Here is a 22,088-nt window from a genome sequence, read left to right on the forward strand (position 1 = left end):
TTTGCTCTGCAAAAACAATATAACTCTATGCAGATACAAGACCTCTTCCTCAGCAAACACAAGACCATCCACAGCACAAGCGATAAAGAGGTTACACCACAATTAAATCCTTTAGAGCATTTTCCCAAAGGAATAAAGAATGACAACTAGCACTTAATTGCACAGGTAATTATCAGAGCTGGACTGCTGTACTTGTGTTGGAGGTGTACCCAATCTCTGCTGTGAACGTATCTTGATTTCACAAGTGTTTTGTTTTCTGTTCTGTTTAACAAAATAAACTTAGAAAATTATCCGCAGCACTACTTACAAGTAAGGCCCCCTGTCCACGGGCGATGCAGTATCCCGCGGCGAAGCTCCACCGCGGGAGTCGCCGCCCGGGAGCAGGAGCTGCCGGTGAATCTCCACCGGTCAGCCCTATCTAATAGATAGGCTGACCGTGGAGAATTGAGGCAATTTGCAGCATGCTGCGAATTGGCCGCCGCGAGTGGAGAATCGCAATGATTCTCCACTAGTGGACAGGTGTCGGCGCTTTCCATAGCAATGCTATGGGAAGCGTCTGCCGGCGAATAAACTGCCGTGGACAGGGGGCCTTAGGCCGGGCTCGTACGAGCGGACCGGATTCCTGCTGTGAGCCCGATCAGCGACCCTGTGTACCTGCTATTTCTGTATTGCAAATGACTGCGGCGCGTCGTAGGCAGTCACACACAGTACAGTTTTTGTTTGTGTATTTCCCACGCCGTCGCTTAACGATGACGCGGTTACCCAAGGCCCATGCACAATGTTAATTGCGTATGGGCTGCGGGTTGGACGGTCTCCTTTGACAACAATGGAGGTCGCCAAGCAGAATCCATGGCAAAATAGCTTGCTGCGATTTTTCTTCCGCTTGACAACTCTATACAATCCCAGCGCTGTAATAAGGCATCTACAGGCTTCTATGGGGACCCATATTTAACTCTGTATGGCTCTTATTCCACATGGAAGTAAATGGAAGTTTACAGAATCTGTCAAGAAAAACAGATTGCATCATGTTCCATTTGGCCGCATAGATACCAAGTTGTTTGTTTTTGGTAAGGCAACTCCCCAGTATCTCAGCATTCCTCCCATAAGGGTGTGAGGCTGGGCTCAAACAAATGGGTCGGCCTTTCATGAAAGTAATTGCGAATGATCACAGAAGATCGTAGATGCACGCTATGCACAGCATATTGTCCGTGCGGAAGAATATTCTCTCTCCCCTGCAGCCGGCATTCCAGGTTTTCCTTTGAAGTTGTGAGTGTTTCCGCTGTTCTTGCGCAATGCTGATTCTGTATGGACTTTTTGGCATTTTGCAAGTGCTTGTAGAATATTTCTTCAGCTGTAAGAACAATATAACCTGCAGCCACCATTGTAAGCATCTTCATCCAAAAATTAGATAGATAGTGGAAGAAGGCTGAGGAATTCGATCCATTCTGTCCAAAAAAGTTCAATTTTTTATTTATTTTTTTTAAATACTTCAAAATCAGTATAAATTTATTACATGTTATTATCATTATGCAGTACCAGAAAGCGATAGCATTTGTTTATCTAATTATTACTTATAGGAGTGCTGATTGCGGCTGTTGCAGGCAGCTGTCAAAGACAGCCAATACCCGCCTTGTATAGGCTTCATGTCCACGGGGAAAATCAGGCCCCACGCGGATTCTTCATGGAGAATCCATAGCGGGTCCCTACTGCCCCGCGGACATGAGGCCAAAAAATAATAATAAACTCACCTCACTGGACGCTCCGGATCTTCCTTCCTTCCTGGCCGGATCTTCTTTCTTCGGCCCGGCGGATGTGCTCGGCAAGCCGGCAGCGTGCTGCGCGTATGCGCCGGGCATATCCACCGGGCCGAAGAAAGAAGATCCGGCCGGGAAGGAAGGGAGACCTGCAGCGTCCACGACAGGTGAGTTTTAATTATGGTACTGGTGTTCCGCGGATCCGGACGGCTTCCATAGGCTTCAATAGAAGCCTGCGGGAGCCGTCCCCGCGGGAGACCCGCACTAAAATGGAGCATGTCCATTTTTTTTCCCGCACGCGGATCCGCGCCTGAAGGGAAGAATGACATCCGCAGGTATTTAACTACCTGCGGGTGTCCAATGCATCTCTATGGGCGCGCGGATCCACGTGTGGGAAAACCGCTGCGGATTTTAACCCTCCTGCTCCATACAAACCCTGCATGCCCAGGATGTAAATGAAAGCTCTACGGGTTAAAGTGTGTTTACTCTGAAACGTTGCATCGTTTCACAATATGAGGCCACTCTCAGACATGCGTTCAATTAAACACCGCGGCATTTTACTGTGATTTCAGGCTGTATTTTTTGAACGTATGGTGCAGCGTTTGACAGCACCTTTCAACACACCCTATCATTGAGATGGGGTGCGTAAAAAAAAAAAAACGCAAAACGCTGAAAAATAGAACATACAATGCTCGAAAAGTTTTGCGTTCTGGTCTGCGAGGTCCTATTGAAATCAATGGTGGCGTTGTGCCGCGCTCGATACACCGTGCTAATTGTGGTAAAAAGTGGCAAGTGTGAGAGTGGCCTAATACATACATGGAGGCAATAGGCATACCTGTATTAGTATGGGCAGCATGAACCCAGTGGAATAACAAATGACACAAACATCTCCAGCCTCAGCAGCTGCTAAGTGTTCTGTCCTCAGGAACCAAAAGTGAACGGCAATTTTGCGTTAAAATGTGTAACATCTGCCGCTGTTCGGGTAACACAGCCATAGCCAAACGGTTCAGAATTGCTTGTACATTTTTGCTTGCACAGATTTTTTTTACTTTTTTTCTTTTAAAGTGACAGTCTTTAGACATCTGGAAGGTAAGTGATGCTGAGATACTTTGTGCAGGCTTCAGTAAGGCGCTGTAAGTAACTAGAGACATACGGCTTCCTGTATCCCCGCTGTTTCCTCTCCGCACACCACAGGATGTGACAATGTGAGCTCACTACTTCTTACTGTCAGGACTGACTCATCGGCTAAAAACAGGCAGCTATGTGGATATCAAGTTCGTTAGTCTGTTACATTAGTCACACACCAATAGAAAAAGCAAAATACACAACAGAAAACATCAAATCCTACTGAGCGAGGGCGGCGCAATTGGGATTTTATCATTTTTTGTTAGGTTGCAAAGGTGATTGCACAGAGTTGTGAAATAAAAAAAGTTCATAGAAGGGGCATTATCCTGACATCATCGGCTGACATACATTGAGCAGCGACTGCCACATGCGGGCGGCACGCAGCGAATTACACCCGTGCCAAGCCGCCCTAAGATTTATTTAGCCTGCAGCTTATTTAGAGACTCTCTGGAGACATCTTTAGTCCGTTCTGCTGTATAATGAGAGCAATACTTTCAGATCTGTGCAATCCTTTCTTTACCCTTTAACCCCTTAAGGACCAAAATGTTTTGTACCTAAAGGACCAGACACTTTTTAGGGATTTTACCCATGTGGTGGCTTTACTGCCCTATTCTTTTTTTCTTCAGCTAACAAAATTACTTTTGCTGGTTTCGTCTATTGTTTTTTTCCCCCTTTTTTATTGTGACATATAGGGCTGTTTTTTAAATATATTTTCTCACTGGCTTTCCCCTGATTTTTTAGTTTTATTAGGGCTAAAAAGGTAATTTAAAAAAAAAAAAAAATTTTAAAGAAATTTCTAACTATTTTTAAAATTAGCATATTTATGTGCTTGGCTGTGACTAACTGCCAAGGACCCAACCTGCTCATGCTACATTGCAAGACCAGCACCTGTAATCTGGTATTGTATTTTTACTATCCGCCGGAACTAAAGCCCAGAATTAAGCACTGTAAATTTACTGTGCTTGGTCCTTTAGGGGATAAAGGCAATCTGTCATTTTTTTTGCACCCCTCTCTGAGAGGGGCATAAGGTAGTGACAGTGATATGTCTTTTGTATGGATCTGTGCAGTAGTTTGGGAGAACCTTTGTATTTTATTGGTAGCAGCCACACACAGAGTACTAGTCCTCAATATTCATGAGCTGCAGCCTAGCCACACCTACTGTGCCCTCCAGTCACTGATTGACTGCTGTCTTTCTATGCACAATCAGCAGCTGGAGGGTGAGCTGGGTGGAGCTCATGAGTATCAAGGACTATTTTCTATAATCCTGTGTATGGCAACTAATAAAATGCAAGTTTCTCCTAAATTACTGCACAGATTCTTTCAACAGAAATATCACTTTAATCAATGTGACTGCCACTACCTTGTGCTGTGAAAACATGGTGACAGATTCTCTTTAAGAGATATGTAGCAGCCATTTATCCTCCCTGCACTATTAAAAAAGCACTCCAGCTATTCTGTTTTGACTATACATTGCAGCATAGGACATTATCAAAGAATAATATAGAAGCAATTGTGTATGCCTCTTTTAATTGATGTGGCATAGATTGGCAGTCTGCCATCTTGACTATTTCTTTTCTGTTATAGTTCGCCTAATATATTCTAAATTTAGTATTTCCCCTCTAGCTTGCCGGAAGCCGAGGGGGCAGAGTGTCCTCACACTGCACCTGCTTTGCCCTTTGTCTCTTCTAAGGACAGTAAGTGATAGATAAGTAAGGCTGTGTTCACACATGGTGTTGGTGTTAACATTTTTAATTGCAGTCTTTCTGCAAGTAAAAAAAATCCCATAAAAAGAATGCGCGCATTTGTGGCTTTTTCAAACTGCACGTATTGTTAAAAACTGCTTCCAGATTTTTGATGTGGTTTTTAATTGCTGAAAAAAACGTTACAAAAACGCCATGTGTGACCGGAGCATAAAGGCCCTTGTACATACAAAGGTGATCGCTCAAAAGATGGCTTTTGAGCGATTATTTTGCATAAACTACTAATTGGTACTAATGCCTATTAGTAGCTTTTATAACCCCTTAGTGATGGCCCAATAGTATTTTTACGTCCTGCCGTTACAGCTGACACAAGCGGGCAATAGCTGCAATCGGCCGCGCGGCCGATCGCAGCTATTAACCCTTTAAATGCCAATGTCAAACCTGACAGCGGCATTTAAATCCCCCGAACGATGTTCCAGGGTCCTGTACGCCCCCACCCACGGTGAGATCAGGGGGGTCATGCAGGTGTCATGGCAGCCAGGGGCCTTCTGAAAGGCCCCATGGCTGTCTTGGCAGACTGCCCATCAAGCTGTCCCCGTGGGGTGGCTTGGTAGGCTGCCTGTCAGAATGCAGTATGATGTAATGCTATGGCATTACATCATACTGCAGAAGCGATCAAAGCATCGCATGTTGTAGTCCCCCCTGGGGACTAAAAGAAAGTGCAAAAATAAAAACACTAAATTTTTACTAATTGTTAAAAAAAAAAAAGTAATAAAAAAGTTCAAGAAACCCCCCTTTTGCCATATTTGCAATAAAAGAATCAAAATAATAAAGCAAAAATATGTATTTGGTATCGCTGCGTCCGTAAAAATCCGATCTAGCAAAGCAATGAATAATTTACCCTGTATGGTGAACGTCGTCCGAAAAAAAAAAAAAATAAACGCCAGAAATGCGCATTTTTGGTCACTCTGTCTCCAAGAAAAAATTGAATAAAAAGCGATCAAAAAGTCGTTTGTATACAAAAATGGTACCAACGGAAACGACAAGACATACCGCACAAAATCAGCCCTAACACAACTATGTCACCAAAAAAATTAAAAAGTTATTGTGCGCAGAAAATAAAGACAGAAAATAATTTTAAAAAATTAAATATCTTAAGAAAAAAATGCAAGTAGTACAGCAAAAAATAAAACTATACAAGTTTGGTATCGTAGTAATCGTATTGACCCATAGAATAAAGTTATCATGTCTTTTTTGTTGCAGTTTGTGCGCCGTAGAAACGGGATGCATCAAAAGATGTCGGAATGTCATTTTTTTCAATTTCTCTCCAATTAGAATTTTTTAAAAGTTTTTCAGCACATTATATGGTACATTAAATAGCACCATTGAAAAATACAACCTGTCTTGCAAAAAATAAGCCCTCATACAGCAACGTCGATGGATAAATAAAGGAGTTACGATTTTTTTAAAAAAGGAGAAAAAAACTAAAATGGAAAAAAGCAAAAAAACTGTCACTAAGGGGTTAATGGGTTGAGCTGCAGGGGACTGTATTTAGGAAGCAGGTGGTCTGTTCTCTGAATACATTCCCTTTGTTCTGCTGTGGGGCTGACAGCTGAGACTATGTTATCAACGCTCCCTGCGGAGAACACAGCCTGAAGTCCCTGTTATCATCTCTTCTGCTGAAAGATGGATTTTATGCTGAACATAAAAACATCAATCGGCAGAAAAGTAAAAGATGGGCACATTTACACGCTATGATTATCGCACAAAAGATGTCTTTTGAGCAATAATCAATGTGTGTAAAAGGGCCTTAACACTCTGGCTCAGTAGTTAACCCCTTGAGGACGAGGCCATTTTATTTTTCATTTGTTTTCTTCCCTGCTTTTAGAAAATCATAATTCTATTTTCCTGTCAACATAGCTGTCTGAGAGCTTGTGTTTTGTGGGACAGGTTGTATTTTTCAGTGGCATCATTTTATGTATCATATAATAGTATTATAGTATATTGCATTCTGACAGGCATTCTATTAAAGGGGTTGTCCCGCGCCGAAACGTTTTTTTTTTTTTTTTCAAACCCCCCCCCGTTCGGCGCGAGACAACCCCGAGGCAGGGGTTAAAAAAGAACACCGGACAGCGCTTACCTGAATCCCCGCGCTCCGGTGACTTCTTACTTACCGGTTGAAGATGGCCGCCGGGATCTTCTTCCTCGGTGGACCGCAGGGCTTCTGTGCGGTCCATTGCCGATTCCAGCCTCCTGATTGGCTGGAATCGGCACGTGACGGGGCGGAGCTACACGGAGCCCCATTGAGAAAAGAAGAAGACCCGGACTGCGCAAGCGCGTCTAATTTGGCCATTAGACGCCGAAAATTAGACGGCCTCCATGGAAACGAGGACGCTAGCAACGGAACAGGTAAGTGAAAAACTTCTTATAACTTCTGTATGGCTCATAATTAATGCACAATGTACATTACAAAGTGCATTAATATGGCCATACAGAAGTGTATAGACCCACTTGCTGCCGCGGGACAACCCCTTTAAGCTTGATCACAGGCAGGTCTTAATAGGCAAACATCCATGGCAACTGCAGGCTGCTATGATGAATGAAAGGCTGCCTGCAGTCTCGCCGTTTGGGTGACAGTTGGAGTTCCCTTCCTCTGTCGGAACATTAAACTGCTGCTGTTGGAATTGACAGTGGCATCCAAATGGTTAACAGCCATAATTGGAGTTGCAGCCGCAATCGGGTGTCAGCTCTGAAAGACAGCAGACATCTGCCACGTGCAGCGCGGGTTTGTCTCTCGAGCCTGCTCCATACAAACCCCACGCACATTGGAGATACATGTACACTGATGTTGCAAAGGGCTTAACACTGTGACATTAACTGCTGCCCCTTAATTCATGCTGTAGACTTCAGTACATGAGATCAAGCTTCAGCCTGTCTATCCAGCCTCCTACTTGGTTTAGCCCCAGCCGGAGACAAGGGGAGCAGTGTGAAGCTGTATACAACACACACAGATAGTGTAGGCTGTTATGCGAGTCAGGGGAGTGTAATGACTGCAGTTAATCATTGTATGACTATATCACTGTATCACATAGGACAGAAAGGATATCTTCATCAGTGCTCATACATAAAAGCCGTATACACATGGCATAACAGTATGCATAGCATTCATAGTATGGAGCTGTAGGAACTCTGTGTCCCTTGTACAGTGTGGCGCAGCTATACAGCAATATATAACGGGGTCATTTTTACTCCCAAGGGAGTACTATAAGGCCTCGGTCACACGGGCGTTTTCCCGCGATTTGCGCATGCGATATGCGCATATTTAGAACCATTGCTTTGCAATGGTATCGGACACATGGCCGCTTTTTATGCGGATGTCTGATAAATTATAGGACACGAAAAATCGCAGATCGCGGCTATCTGCGATTCCTTGTGTTCTCTATATGCGCTCAATGGGGCCGGCGGCAGCAGCGCCGACCCCATTGAGAACATATACTACAATGCTCATTCTCCTCTGCCACATCTGTAACAGCTGTGGCAGAGAAGAATGATGTTCGCCCATTGAATTCAATGGAGCCGGCAATACAGCCGGCTCCATTGAAAGCAATGGGCTGCCGGCGAGCGCCGGATGAATTTTCGGGAAGGGCTTAAAAATATAAGCCCTTCCCTGAAAATCATCCAAAAATGTATAAAAATAAAAAAAAATATATACTCACCTTGTCCCTGCAGCCGGAGTTCAGCCGCGGCCGGCAGTTCTCCTGAACTGCTCTGAGTAGTATTCAGCAGGCGGGGATTTAAAATCCCCGCCTGCTGAATGGGCTGCCTCTGATTGGTGAGGGCTGTGACCAATCAAAGGCAGCTCTCACTCACCCATTCATGAATTCATGAATGGGTGAGTGAGTGCTGCCTCTGATTGGCTCAGCGCAGGGACCAATCAGGGGCAGCTCTCAGCTATTGGCCGCGGCTGAACTCCGGCTGCAGGGACAAGGTGAGTATATATATATTTTTTTATTTTTACACATTTTTGGATGATTTTCAGGGAAGGGCTTATATTTTTAAGCCCTTCCCGAAAATTCATCCGGCGCTCGCCGGCAGCCCATTGCTTTCAATGGAGCCGGCTGTATTGCCGGCTCCATTGAATTCAATGGGCAAACATCATTCTTCTCTGCCACAGCTGTTACAGCTGTGGCAGAGGAGAATGATCATTGTAGTATATGTTCTCAATGGGGTCGGCGCTGCTGCCGTCGGCCCCATTGAGCGCATATAGAGAACACAAGGAATGGCAGATAGCCGCGATCTGCGATTTCTTGTGTCTGCCCGTTTGACCGAAAATGCTGCTAGCTGCAGATTTTTCGGGCCCGGTCACGTGATTTGTGGATGTGCATCCGTCATGCGATCCGCAAATCGCGGCAAAAAACGGTTGTCTGGCCGAGGCTTAAGTCTCCGCACTATGACATCCAATGGACAAAGGCTCAGTTTTATTTATTCTTATATTCTGTATGGATCAGAGAAAAAAAAAAGAATCTCTTTATTCCTCCATAGGCTACTATGATTACTTCTCCTTAATTAAATAGAACATTGGACATTTAGAGTAAACTTATAACACTGTAAAATCAATAGTTTTACTAAAATGTTAAAGAGTAGCTACGCTTTTTTAAATGTACAGAATAAGACATTCTAAGCATTTTTCTAATAGTTTTATTAGCCTATTTTGTACATTATTTTACAAAACCCATGTTCAGTTATGCAACAAGGTGAAGATGGGGCTGAGAAATCCTGCATAACAGTAGATGTGTCTGCACCTGTTCTCTATAGAACAGCTGCAGACAACTGTTCTGTTCCAATATTACAGTTTATTAAGAAGTGTTTCTATTACATAGGATGTATTTTTCAAGAGCCCTGTGTCCCCAATCTGTCCCAGGTGTGTCTTCTGCCACCTTCCTTGGGAGTGAATCAGGTTGTGACATATAGTACTGCACACTCGATGCACCGAGCCCCTGTGGGGAGTAAACAGCACTGTGAGAGGTGAAGCTGTCTGCAGCACAGAACACTTTCTCTTTCACAGCTCCCGGGGACTGCGGCATACGAGCGGAATGGCAGTAAAACACATGGGTGTGGGGGGCAGATTGGAAGCACAGGGCTCTTGAAAATAATATATATGTGAGACGTATTAATAAACTATAATATCTAGGACAGAACAGTTGTGTCTGCAGCTGTTCTATAGAGAATAGGTGAGACCCATCAGGAGAGCCCACTACTGTTATGCAGTTAGATGAAGATGGATTTCTCAGACCCATCTTTGCCTAGCTGTGCAGCAGAAGATGATTTTTTTTGTATGAAAAATGTACAGAATAGGCTAATAAAACCTATTGCAAAAATGCTTAGAATCGCCTATTCTGTGCATTAAAAAAAAGTGTAGGTAATCTAACATTCAATCTTCCCAACATGTGCAAAACTGCAGGTCTCCTGTTCCACGAACACAGAGTGACACACTGGATATGGTCCTGAAAAGCTCACATTATACACATTCTGCTCACATTATACTCTGTGCTTTACACTGCCACATAAGAATTTAAAGTATATACTGACCTGCCAGGGCTGTCTCTGAATAAGTGTTGGCTCTCCAAGCTGCTGGTGCTGATTCGGTCATCCTCCAGATCAACGGCACCGAGGCGTTTGCTGCGTCTTGACATGTTTACCTGTCAGTATAGGAGCAAAGTCTTAAAAACTAACTCAAAGTAGACATATAGTGACACTTTCTCTATTACTGGAACTAGTCACATCTCAAAATATCAGCCAATTTTTGACACTTCATTGTTAAAAAGTAGTTGTGTTGCGAGATGTGATAGTAAACCTCCTGTATTACAGGAACCTAAGTTTAGAGCTGTCTTTTTTATAGTATTAACAATTATTACTAATGTTACCATTAATGTTTCCATTTTTAGCTACTCCGACCAGACAACACGAATATGACTGCTTTACATGTATTTTTCATTAAGCACTTTGGGAGTTTTCATTTTTTCATCCTGCTTGCTGATCACTAGACGCCTCTACGATGCAGAGAAGAGAGTGCACCCAGTTACCAGAGTCTGAGAGGGGCGCATTATTGGGATGTGAGAAGCTGGATGGTCGGATGAATTGTCCCCCACCTGGGCCATTCTGTCCAGACTGTTAGGAGATGTTGGACTGGTGGATGTGTGAGGGCACACAAGGTTAGCGGGCTCAGGACAACCTCAACAGACTATATCATGGCTATACAATTTCACTTCTAGTCTATACTAGATGAAATGTGCTATATGACATTTGGCATCGGTAGTTGCAGTCCGTGCAGTTTTTCATACTGGACAGCAAAATAGCTGAGCACGAATTTTCCCATCAAAACCACAAACAGCCTGACAAAATCCAATGAGCCTCAATAGACGTCAATGGGGACTGTAGCACACTCATGTCTCTATCAAGTAACAGATGGATGTGACACTGTGTAGTGGTTTCTGTTATACCATGACACAGATCTGAACGGAGCCTAAGACTTATATTACTGCTTATTTTTAGGAGTGCTAAATACCCAAACAGCTTTACTTACAAAAGGTAACCACAGCTTCTATTGTGATTCAAATACAAAAATATTTCTAATCACTTCCAGTCCTGCGCCATAAATGTATGGCGCACTGGCATCAGTTCTTCAATCCGCTGTATAGTTATGGCATGGCTCAGGAGTTGAGCTTGTGGTTTCAGCAGCGTATGTCAACAGTAATGTACAACTGACAGTGGTGCAATGACTGGGGACAGAGCAAACTCCAATCCCAGTGGTTTAGCCCCTTAGCGGTCAGTCAATATTAAACATGACATGTAAACAGTTGATAAAGGGAGAGAGCTCCTTTAGTTCTCCATCAGCCCCCAGCGATTATGGGAGCCAGAAGGCTAACAAAGGCCTCCATTTCTGCCATATACAAAAGCCTATTAGGCCATGTATGCATAATGTATTATGCCAGTGATCAAGTCCCTTAGTGCGACTACTAAAAAAGAACAGTTTTAGAGGAAAAAAAATTCGCATAAAAACATTACTTTCGTTCCCTTATCAAGTCCTTTATTTTTTTGGGAAAAATTAAAACCATTTATATACATTATAGATTTTATGGCCACATCAGCAATGACTCAAACGATATTATTCCGGTATTTATCCCACTCCAAAAAATACTAAATTAAAAAAAAAAATTGTAGTTCCAGAATGCAGCAGAGATATTTTGTACAACACGCTGGTTTATCGCTGGGCCACGTGCAGGACACAGATATGTGATAAATACTGATATACATGTGAGGTTAATGTAATGTGTAACATGTAATATGTGTACATATTGTATATACAAGTGTCTATGTAAGTGTATAATGTAACGTGCTTGTGTTAATTAATGTCCATATATGTGTGTATATAAGGCCGGCTGCACACAAACAAGTTGGATTCTGCATGTGGGAGCCGCAGCAGACTCCAGCTCTGACCCCGGCCGGCGACCCCGTGTACCTGTCATTTCTGTAATGCAGATGACCGTGGACCCTTGCGATCGTTCATGCTTAGTACATTTAAAAAAAAAAAAATATTTGTTTTCCCCGCGCCGTCACTATGCGATGATGCAGGTACCTGCAGACTATTCGCAATGTCAATTGCAGATTGCGGGATAACGGAAACATGGACATACAGGGAGTATGATCTCTTTATTGAAATTAGTGCGTTACATAATCGGGTGCACGGAGTACGCGTTTCAGCTCAGCAGAGCCTTGTTGAACATTCTCACTGTATGTCCGTGTTCCCGTTATTTGCAAGTATAACCACCCGATCAAGTGGTCTTGGACGTGAGTATTTTCCTCCTGTGATCTGGAAATGAACGAGCTTGCATGGATGAAGCAAGGTGAGACTTTTCCTATTTGAAAGATCAATTGCAGATTGGATGGCTTCCATTGACTTCAGTAGAAGCCGTTCATGCAGAGTCTGCACAAAAATAGAACATGCTGCAATTTTAAATACGATTGTAGAAATCACTATCCACTCATCTGAGTGGACATGCGCATGATCTATTTTTTTCAATGGGTGCGAAATACCGCCGATCGTCAGCGCGGGTGACAATTGAGGATTCCGCAATTGAAATCTGGTTGTGTGAAGCTGACTTAGGCCTCATGTTCACGGGCAGTTGGATTCCGCTTGCGGGAACCAGCCACAGAATCTGACCCTGCCCGCGGCCGGGGACCCTGCATACCTGTCCGGGTCTTCTTTTCTTTGAACTGTGGATGTGTGCTAAAGCGTCGGCCGGCGCAAATGCACAGTAGAGTTTTTTTTTCCCAAACTCTTGCTTTCCTGCGAAATCCGCAGCCCATCCCCAATGTATACTGTCTGTGTGGGAACCGCAGCAAAATGGAGCAGACTGTGATTTTCTTTAGCTGCGAGTGGAAACTCCTATTGGTTTCCACTTGTGGACATGAAGGATCGTTTTACCGTAGCATGCTATGGAGGCTTATTGCTGCGGAATCCAGAGCGGAATGCCCGTTACAGATTCCGCAGCAAAAATCCACCCGTGTGCACGAGGCCTTAACGTCTGTATATATATGGCAGTATTTTGTGCACTGTATACGGTAAAACTGTTCACATACGGTGTACTTGCTGGTTTTATTTATATAGACCGAGTTCACACGACTGTATGGTAATATGCACCGGCTTCCTGTTTTCTTTTATCTCATGCATAAAATACACTGTACAGATACAATGTAGTTGCGTATGTACTGCGTTCCGAACGCACCCATAGAAAACAATAGGGCTGTATGCGTGTAAAATAGAACATGCTGCGTTCTCATTTATGCAAGAAATATATGCAAGTGTGAACGGATCATTGAAAATTGATGGATTTTTCACTGACTCCGTTCACCACGTATTATGCGTGCGCAATACACAATGAAATGATGCTCTTGTGAGCCTGGCCTTATATGGAGCAATTCTTTATATTGTACAGTATATGGCACCAACAGTACAACTTGTATTCCATCTGTGGGATAGATGGAAGCTTGGGCCCGAGGTATCCCAGTCCGACACTGCTGCTAACCATCCATGATATACATGAAGCGGACAAAAAGATGTTAGTTCTTGTCAATATGTTCTAGCAGTAAAATGACTTAATTTCACGGTGACAACCATCGTAGATGCTTTTCCTGTAGCTATTTTTGCAAAATAACCACAACGAACCAAAATCACGTATATCTGTAAGCAAAAAGGAAACTTTCGTGCATTAATATTTGTTGCTCTAATATGTTTTTTTTTTCCTTTTAAATGCAAATTTTTTTAAAAAATCAGATTTGTTTTACAAATTATTAGTGAGTGTCGCGGTATACACCTACGGATTTACGCTGCGGGAGTACCACGATTAAAAACAAAGAACTGGCTGCGAGTGATTGCGGAAATTCCGCTGTCTCCATTAATGGAGACCCCCCACAGCGTAAATCCGCGGCAAATAGAACATGCTGCAATTTATTTCCCGCTGCAGAAATCCGCGGTAGAATCCTTCATGTGAGCATTGGCAGGCAGAAAGCCATTAGGTTTAATAGAGCCTAATAGCCGCGGAATCCCGCCGTGGGAAATGCAATAGAAATCCGTCTGTGGGCATTAGCCCCTAGGGCTCAATCAGATGAGCAGAGATCTGCGCTTTTTTCTGTGCGGAAAAAAACAACTGCATGACCACATCCATTGTCACCCATATGTTCTATCTTTGGTTGGTGCGGATTTTTCCCACATACACGGTGAGGTTTTTTTCCGCGCGGATCTCCGCTGGTCTGACCGAGCCCTTAAAGTAGGAATGCCAGTGTCATGTGTATAACACTTACTGTTACTACGGTCAGAGGAAGAGCTTAGGAACACAAAAATCAATTTACAACTATCATTTTCTAAGGCCCTTTGGAAAATAACAATTATTCATGCGACTGATTCCTGAGGAGAACTCATCTATTACTACAAGACAATCACACATATAATAGATTAGACGTCAGTATCTATGATAGTGAGAATTTGCAATTTCCCCACCAAGTACCAACACGCTGCGAAGGATCTAAGAAAAATGGGTGTGATAAGTCAGATATATTGTGCAACGAAACTAGTGTACATAGGATAGATCTGACGAAGCTACCACGCATCTGAGATGTGGCAGAACGCTCCAATTCTGGGGCCCGACAGTCGTCCCAGCGATTATCGCTCCTGTACACCGGAGCCCGACAGTCGTCCCAGCGATTATCGCTCCTGTACACCGGAGCCCGACAGTCGTCCCAGCGATTATCACTCCTGTACACCAGAGCCCGACAGTCGTCCCAGCGATTATCACTCCTGTACACCAGAGCCCGACAGTCGTCCCAGCGATTATCACTCCTGTACACCAGAGCCCGACAGTCATCCCAGCGATTATCGCTCATGTACACCGGAGCCCGACAGTCGTCCCAGCGATTATCATTCCTGTACACCGGAGCCCGACAGTCGTCCCAGCGATTATCATTCCTGTACACCGGAGCCCGACAGTCGTCCCAGCGATTATCATTCCTGTACACCGGAGCCCGACAGTCGTCCCAGCGATTATCATTCCTGTACACCGGAGCGTGACAGACGTCCCAGCGATTATCGCTCCAGTACACCGGAGCCCGACAGTCGTCCCAGCGATTATCACTCCTGTACCCTGGGGCCCGACAGTCGTCCCAGCGATTATCACTCCTGTACCCTGGGGCCCGACAGTCGTCCCAGCGATTACCACTCCTGTACCCGGAGCCCGACAGTCGTGCCAGCGATTACCACTCCTGTACACCGGAGCCCGACAGTCGTGCCAGCGATTACCACTCCTGTACACCGGAGCCCGACAGTCGTGCCAGCGATTACCACTCCTGTACACCGGAGCCCGACAGTCGTGCCAGCGATTACCACTCCTGTACACCGGAGCCCGACAGTCGTGCCAGTGATTACCACTCCTGTACACCAGAGCCCGACAGTCGTCCCAGCGATTATCACTCCTGTACACCGGAGCCCAACAGTCGTCCCAGCGATTATCACTCCTGTACACCGGAGCCCGACAGACGTCCCAACGGTTATCACTCCTGTACACCGGAGCCCGACAGTCGTCCCAGCGATTATCATTCCTGTACACCGGAGCCCGACAGTCGTCCCAGCGATTATCATTCCTGTACACCGGAGCCCGACAGTCGTCCCAGCGATTATCATTCCTGTACACCGGAGCCCGACAGTCGTCCCAGCGATTATCATTCCTGTACACCGGAGCCCAACAGTCGTCCTAGCGATTATCGCTCATGTACAATGGAGCCCGACAGTCGCCCCAACGTTTATCGCTCCTGTACACCGGAGCCCGACAGTCGTCCCAGCAATTATCACTCCTGTACATGGGAGCCCGACGGTCGTCCCAGCAATTATCACTCCTGTACATGGGAGCCCGACGGTCGTCCCAGCAATTATCACTCCTGTACATGGGACCCCGACGGTCGTCCCACAATTATCACTCCTGTACACCAGAGCCCGACAGTCATCCCAGCGATTATCGCTCATGTACACCGGAGCCCGACAGTCGTCCCAGCGATTATCACTCCTGTACACCGGAGCCCGACAGTCGTCCCAGCGATTATCATTCCTGTACACCGGAGCCCGACAGTCGTCCCAGCGATTATCATTCCTGTACACCGGAGCCCGACAGTCGTCCCAGCGATTATCATTCCTGTACACCGGAGCGTGACAGACGTCCCAGCGATTATCGCTCCAGTACACCGGAGCCGACAGTCGTCCCAGCGATTATCACTCCTGTACCCTGGGGCCCGACAGTCGTCCCAGCGATTACCACTCCTGTACACCGGAGCCCGACAGTCGTCCCAGCGATTACCACTCCTGTACCCGGAGCCCGACAGTCGTGCCAGCGATTACCACTCCTGTACACCGGAGCCCGACAGTCGTGCCAGCGATTACCACTCCTGTACACCGGAGCCCGACAGTCGTGCCAGCGATTACCACTCCTGTACCCGGAGCCCGACAGTCGTGCCAGTGATTACCACTCCTGTACCCAGGAGTGATAAATGTTCAGTGAATGGAGGTGTAGTGGCTGGAGATCTGGACGCCATCTTCAATCACAGTAAACATTCATCTATGATTGACTGCCCGTTTACACAAGCCACTCGTGATTTTTATGCCTGCACAAACTGAATGACGAATGATAAGCAAACGAATTGTTGTTTATCATTCAGTTGTTGGCAGTGTTTACACTGAACAATTAGCATTCAGGTTTGCATGATCCAGTGTGACTCTGAACACTAATCGTTCCATGTATCAGGGCCCTTAGACACAATAGCAGTGGAATGGACACCGCGCAAGACCCTTTCCGTACAATAGTATAGATCAGCTTCACAGGCACCACACAGGAGACTTCAGTTTAAGGGCTTCAACAGACAAACATATGCCTAAATACACTCGCCGCAACAGAGCCCATTTGCGCATGAACAAGTGTTGTCTGCAGGGTCACACCCTTCCCTTGATTTTTTTAACCTGCCATAGACTTCTATGGCAGCTTTCTATGCAACAGGGCAGATCCTATATTTTCTCGTGTGCAGGAATTGTGCACAAGAATCACACCCATGAGAATGAGCCTATTGAAATCAATGCGTTCACTTCGTCAAGTTTCGCGGGCATGATTTTCATGCACGCAAAAATGTGCGCAAACATGTTCACCTGTCTAAGCCCTATGGCCGGGCTTGCACGGCCATAAGCGTAAAATGCTGCTGGGGTCACGCAGTGTTTTATAGCTCTGGCGGTGACCCGGCATACTGCCGCGTATGGTGGCGAAATTGTACTAAGCATGAAAGCGTATCTCACACACGCTGTAATGCGGAGTAGAACTGTTTTTTTTTGGGGGGGGGGGGGTTATAATTCTTCTGTAATATGTAAATGTGTATGGGCGTGCGTATAAACGCGTCCAGTCCACAGAGAACAATGGGTCTGTCTCGCGTATATTTGCAGCAGAATAGAAGATGTTGCGTTCTTTTTTGCGTTTGTGTATTATGCAAATCCGACGCACGAATATGATCAGAACTGCGTTAGGCAATGTAATTACCTGCCAATCACATGGGCGCACAGCAACCACGTAATACATGGAAATCATACGCCGTGTGAGCCGGGCCCTAAGGACGATGTCACTAGCAGGGCTTCAGAAATGGGTGATCCTCCGCTCAGGACCTCCCCCTGTAGGTCAGAGTGGAAAGAACAGCTTTTGTTTTGGTAGGCGCAGACTTTCTATGGCCAGAGGCCTGCAGCGGATTCTGGTTGTGAGCCCGACCCTGCTTACCTCCCTACTGTACTGCGGATGGCCGTGGAGGCTTGCAAGCAGTCATGTGCAGTAGTTTTGTTTGTTTACTTGTATTCCTCAGGCTGTCGCTTAGTGATGTTAATTGCGTATGGACTGCGGGTCGCATGCTTCCATTGACATCAATGAAGGCCGTCCGCGTGCATATTCCGCGGCAAAATAGAGCGTGCAGCGATTTTTCGTCACAATTTGAGTCCGCGAGCGTGAAAGAAAATTGGCAGATACATGCCTGTCAGTGCCCGTGTTATACCACAAATGGTGATTACGGAATCTGCAATACAAATCGGATCCTGTGCGCCCGGCCTATGTAAACAAGGTGCGTCCCGCTACAGGATCCCCCCGGGGTGGTCAGCCGGAGTTTTCTGCAGCGCGGTAATACGCTGATCTATGGGCCTTTGTCTGTTTATAAAGGGGCGGTCGGTACGAGAAAACCATTTAAGTTGCAAAACATTTATTGAATGCCGTGCGCCATTCTTTGCGTTGATCTAACATCCTTGTATAACGCCCACCATACTACCCGCAGCCCCTCCTTGTACATATAGTCACCTGGAGACGGAGTAAAGGAAGGCGCTCGTCCGACTCTTCCTCCGGGTGATCACCGGTCAGAGCGCCACCAGATGGTCGTTGTCACTTAGTTCCCTGCGCGGGACCCTCGCCAGCCAAGACAGCGACCTGCAGAAACATCATGCATCTTATTGTACACAGCAAGCACAAGCTCTGCGACTGACGGGACACAAAGGACAACAAACAAGGCACAGAGTCACAAAGAAGCGGCAGCCGTCACCTCAGACGGGGACACAGCCAGCTGCACAGAACAAAGAAGAGGCCGGAGGAGACGGACAAGACACAGCGCTGTCCCGCCGGCGGCCCGTGTGTGCGCAGGTGACACCAACACACCGTGCTGTCATCTGAGGAGGCAGCTGTCCCCTCTAACCGCCCGCCGCCGCTCACTGGTCCGCCCGCCTGTCACTCACCGCCCAGCTGCCTCCTGATTGGGGGGTTTGAACGGGGAGGCGGGGCAGACTGAAGACGCGGCCTCTGCAGGAAAAGGCTGTGCTTGGCGTACTGCCTCCGTACAAGGCGTCGTGTGTGAGAGGGACAGCCGCCTATTGTAGACACCGTCCCCTCACAGCGGCCCCGTGCCTGCTCCTAAGGGCGCTGGCAGCCATGGGGGTGCCATGCTGTAACCCTCTCACTGCTGGAGAGGGACATGAGAGCCTTGTAGCAGGGAGGACAATTAGGAGCTTAAGGGGACGTTCACATGGGGCAGAAAACTCCAGTGATTCCACATAGCACCGCCTCACATGTGCGGGTTGTGACAGGAGTCAGTGGTGTAGCTGCAGCCGGTTTTAGTCGCTACATGGCGCCCCCTCACCTCAGAATGCTGTCAGTGCACCCCGGCACAGACTAGTGCACCTGACCAGCGCTCACTAGGGCCTGCCGGGGTGCGCTGACCGCTCTGGGTATTCTGTGGCGAGGGGGCGCCATGTAGTGACAAAAGCCAGGTGCAGATACAGAACTGACTCCTGTCACAACCTGCACCCCAGGCCCCATACAGGCAGGCGAGTGTGATATTGGGCTGTGAAACTCGTCTTACTATCGCGCTCGCCAACATGCGATTCACCTGCGGATGCGAGGCGTTTTTCTTTGTAAAAGTGAAGTCCGATCCTCTGGCGCAGTTTTCAGCCACGTTGGAGGATCGGCAACTGTTTCAGAATGTATTTCCAATGGTAACCTGGCATGTACCTCACACGGCACGTCATGTGTTTTACTGTCCCATTAAAAACAATGGGCAATGCGTTCCGAGGAACGTGAAAATACAGAGAATGCAGAATGGGTGCGTATTCGTGCGAGGTGTGCGCGTTTGCCTACACACAAATCTCACACAAGTTTTGCAGCCTAAGGTGCAGATTTTTACGTGCGTTTTTATGCAGAAATGCTGCAGAATTTGCAGTGGTATTGTCCATAACGGGCAGTGTGCCCAGTGTGAACACACCGTAGAGGGGTTTGTTTACTGATAGCATCCTATGGATAGGTTATCAGTAGTTGATGGGGATTGGCCACTCGGGACGCCCGTCCATCAGTTGGTCGTCCGGTCCAATGGCCAGGAAGAGAAGCAGGAAGTGGAAGAGCAGCGCGGCGCTCCCATGGATTTAAATGGGAGTGAAGCCTGGCACTCCCGCTTCCCGTGCTGATGGCTGTCAGTGCAGAGGGCCGTAAGATCAGTTGATGGATACGTGGCGGACCCCGTCCTATCTAAAGGATAGATCATCAGTTAAAAAAAAAAACCTCAGGCAACCCCCTTAGGCCGGCTTCACACGGGTGATAAAAATCAAGCTAGATTTGTGTGTTGCCAGATGCACAAATATGAACCCCATTTTTAAAATGGGGTTATATAGATGAGCGATGTTTTCCTGCATCACACTGCGCTGCAATGTGATGCTATGCAGGAAACAAATTCTGGCATGTTCTATCTTTCTGTATACTCTTGCATCGCAGCGCCATTGTTTCCAATGAGGATGGCGGCAGCAGCGCACTACATGCAAAGTGCACATGATGCTATACGAGGTCTCCCATTGGAAACTAAGACCCTCTGCTATCCTCCAGGTCCCTGCATCCCCAAGTGATGCAAGGCTGGGGAGCGCGATATGGGGGCAGGATTCACAGCCTGATATCGCCCTCGCCAGTATGAAGTTAGCCTAAATGGCTGTTCAGTGTACATGTTGCACTAAGCCCTGCAGCAGGTATAGCACCTACAGCCGGACCCTGTTTCAGGTGCTGCAGACTCAGGTGGACGTTGTACTCAGAATGGTGGGCGTGTCAACCGTAGGAGCGTAAAATTGGAAAAGATTACGGGAATAAGGCGCGACCTGATATTGTAATCAACAAAAGAACAAGTTCATGTGATATTAATCTGACTTCTCTGTTAATTAGTAATACCAGCAGAAGCAGACGAGTTTCAAAGCAACAATACCTCTTCCTCCGGGCTCTTTCGCACAAGCGCAGGCGTTTTCACGTTTGCCTGCCGTTTGTACGCCCGTTCAGATGACCCGGGTCTGGCGCATATACGCAGAGCCCGCAATGCCGTCGGGCAGCTCTGCTAAACTGCCTCCCCCTTTCCGCCCCCTCGACGGCTTTTGGCAAGGGAAGGGGCGGAAGCTAGTGTGCTAAACTCCCGCCCCTTGTTGGCAGCCAGCAATGGGAGGAGGCAGGATGGGGCGGGAGCTTAGCAACTAGCTCCCGCCCCCTCCCATTGCAAACAGCCGGCATGGGGCCAAGAGAAGGGGGAGGGAGTTTAGCAGTCACGCTGCTAACCTCCCTCCTGCCTCCCTTCTCCGGCCGCTGTCATTGGCTCCCATAGGAGTCCATGCAGCGGCCAACGTATTCTGGGCAGAAAGATAGTTCCAGGACAATTTTTTCAGTCTGGCGTAAAAGTGCCCAGCCGAAATGCGCTATCTTAGCTGGCCGGGTGCTTTTACGCAGCAGAAAATTGCACATCTGATCTGATGCATTGGAATCCAATGCATCAGATGGTAGTGTACATCAGCCGGCCGACATACGCTCGTGTGAATAAAGCCTCAGTGAAGACACACCGCAGTTTGTGGTACAAATAGAAATAACAATATGTGTGGAAATTGTTCAAGACAAAAATGGAAAAGTTAATAAAAGTAAGGGCTGCTTCACACTGGCGAGGGCGATATTGGGGCCGAGATTCACAATCCTTCTGAAAACCCCGAGGTCTTTTCACATGGAAACAGCCCATCATCACTGCGGCACTGAAGGAATCCCTGCCGACGATCGCGATGTTCCCCCATTGTTTTCAATGGGGCCGGTGCTGCTACCACCGGCCCCATTGAAAACAATGGACGATATTGCAAAAAGATAAGACAACTGAAGGCCCCCTAAAAGATCATGTCCATGGGCATTTTTTCTCCAGGTTTTACGCATGCGTTGCATGGCCACATAGTATGCGGTGAATGGAGCAAATGAAAGTCAGTGAACTTTCATTGAACCAGGCACATGTGCGTGTTGATACACATGAGAAATACATTGCAGCGTGCTCTATTTCTCGGTGTGATATGCAGCGTGGCCCTATATATTTGTATAGGCAGTGTATGCAACGCTGTCCAAATACTATG

General features: G+C 46.7%; 1 protein-coding gene across 1 annotated transcript in view; it reads right to left on the bottom strand.

Moving 5' to 3' along the window:
* Positions 1 to 18,871, bottom strand: part of SUN2 (Sad1 and UNC84 domain containing 2) — a 55,658-nt gene extending 36,787 nt beyond the window's left edge. The window contains exons 1-3 of the mRNA XM_066596384.1: positions 18,734 to 18,871; positions 18,496 to 18,621; positions 10,169 to 10,278 (exon numbers count right to left, since the gene is read on the bottom strand). Coding sequence (XP_066452481.1) covers positions 10,169 to 10,272 — 104 coding nt within the window. The 5' untranslated portion in view covers positions 10,273 to 10,278; positions 18,496 to 18,621; positions 18,734 to 18,871. The remainder of the gene's footprint in view (positions 1 to 10,168; positions 10,279 to 18,495; positions 18,622 to 18,733) is intronic.
* Positions 18,872 to 22,088: the final 3,217 nt, after the last annotated feature.

This window comes from Eleutherodactylus coqui, chromosome 3 (genome assembly GCF_035609145.1).
Source record: "Eleutherodactylus coqui strain aEleCoq1 chromosome 3, aEleCoq1.hap1, whole genome shotgun sequence".
Lineage (NCBI taxonomy): Eukaryota > Metazoa > Chordata > Amphibia > Anura > Eleutherodactylidae > Eleutherodactylus > Eleutherodactylus coqui.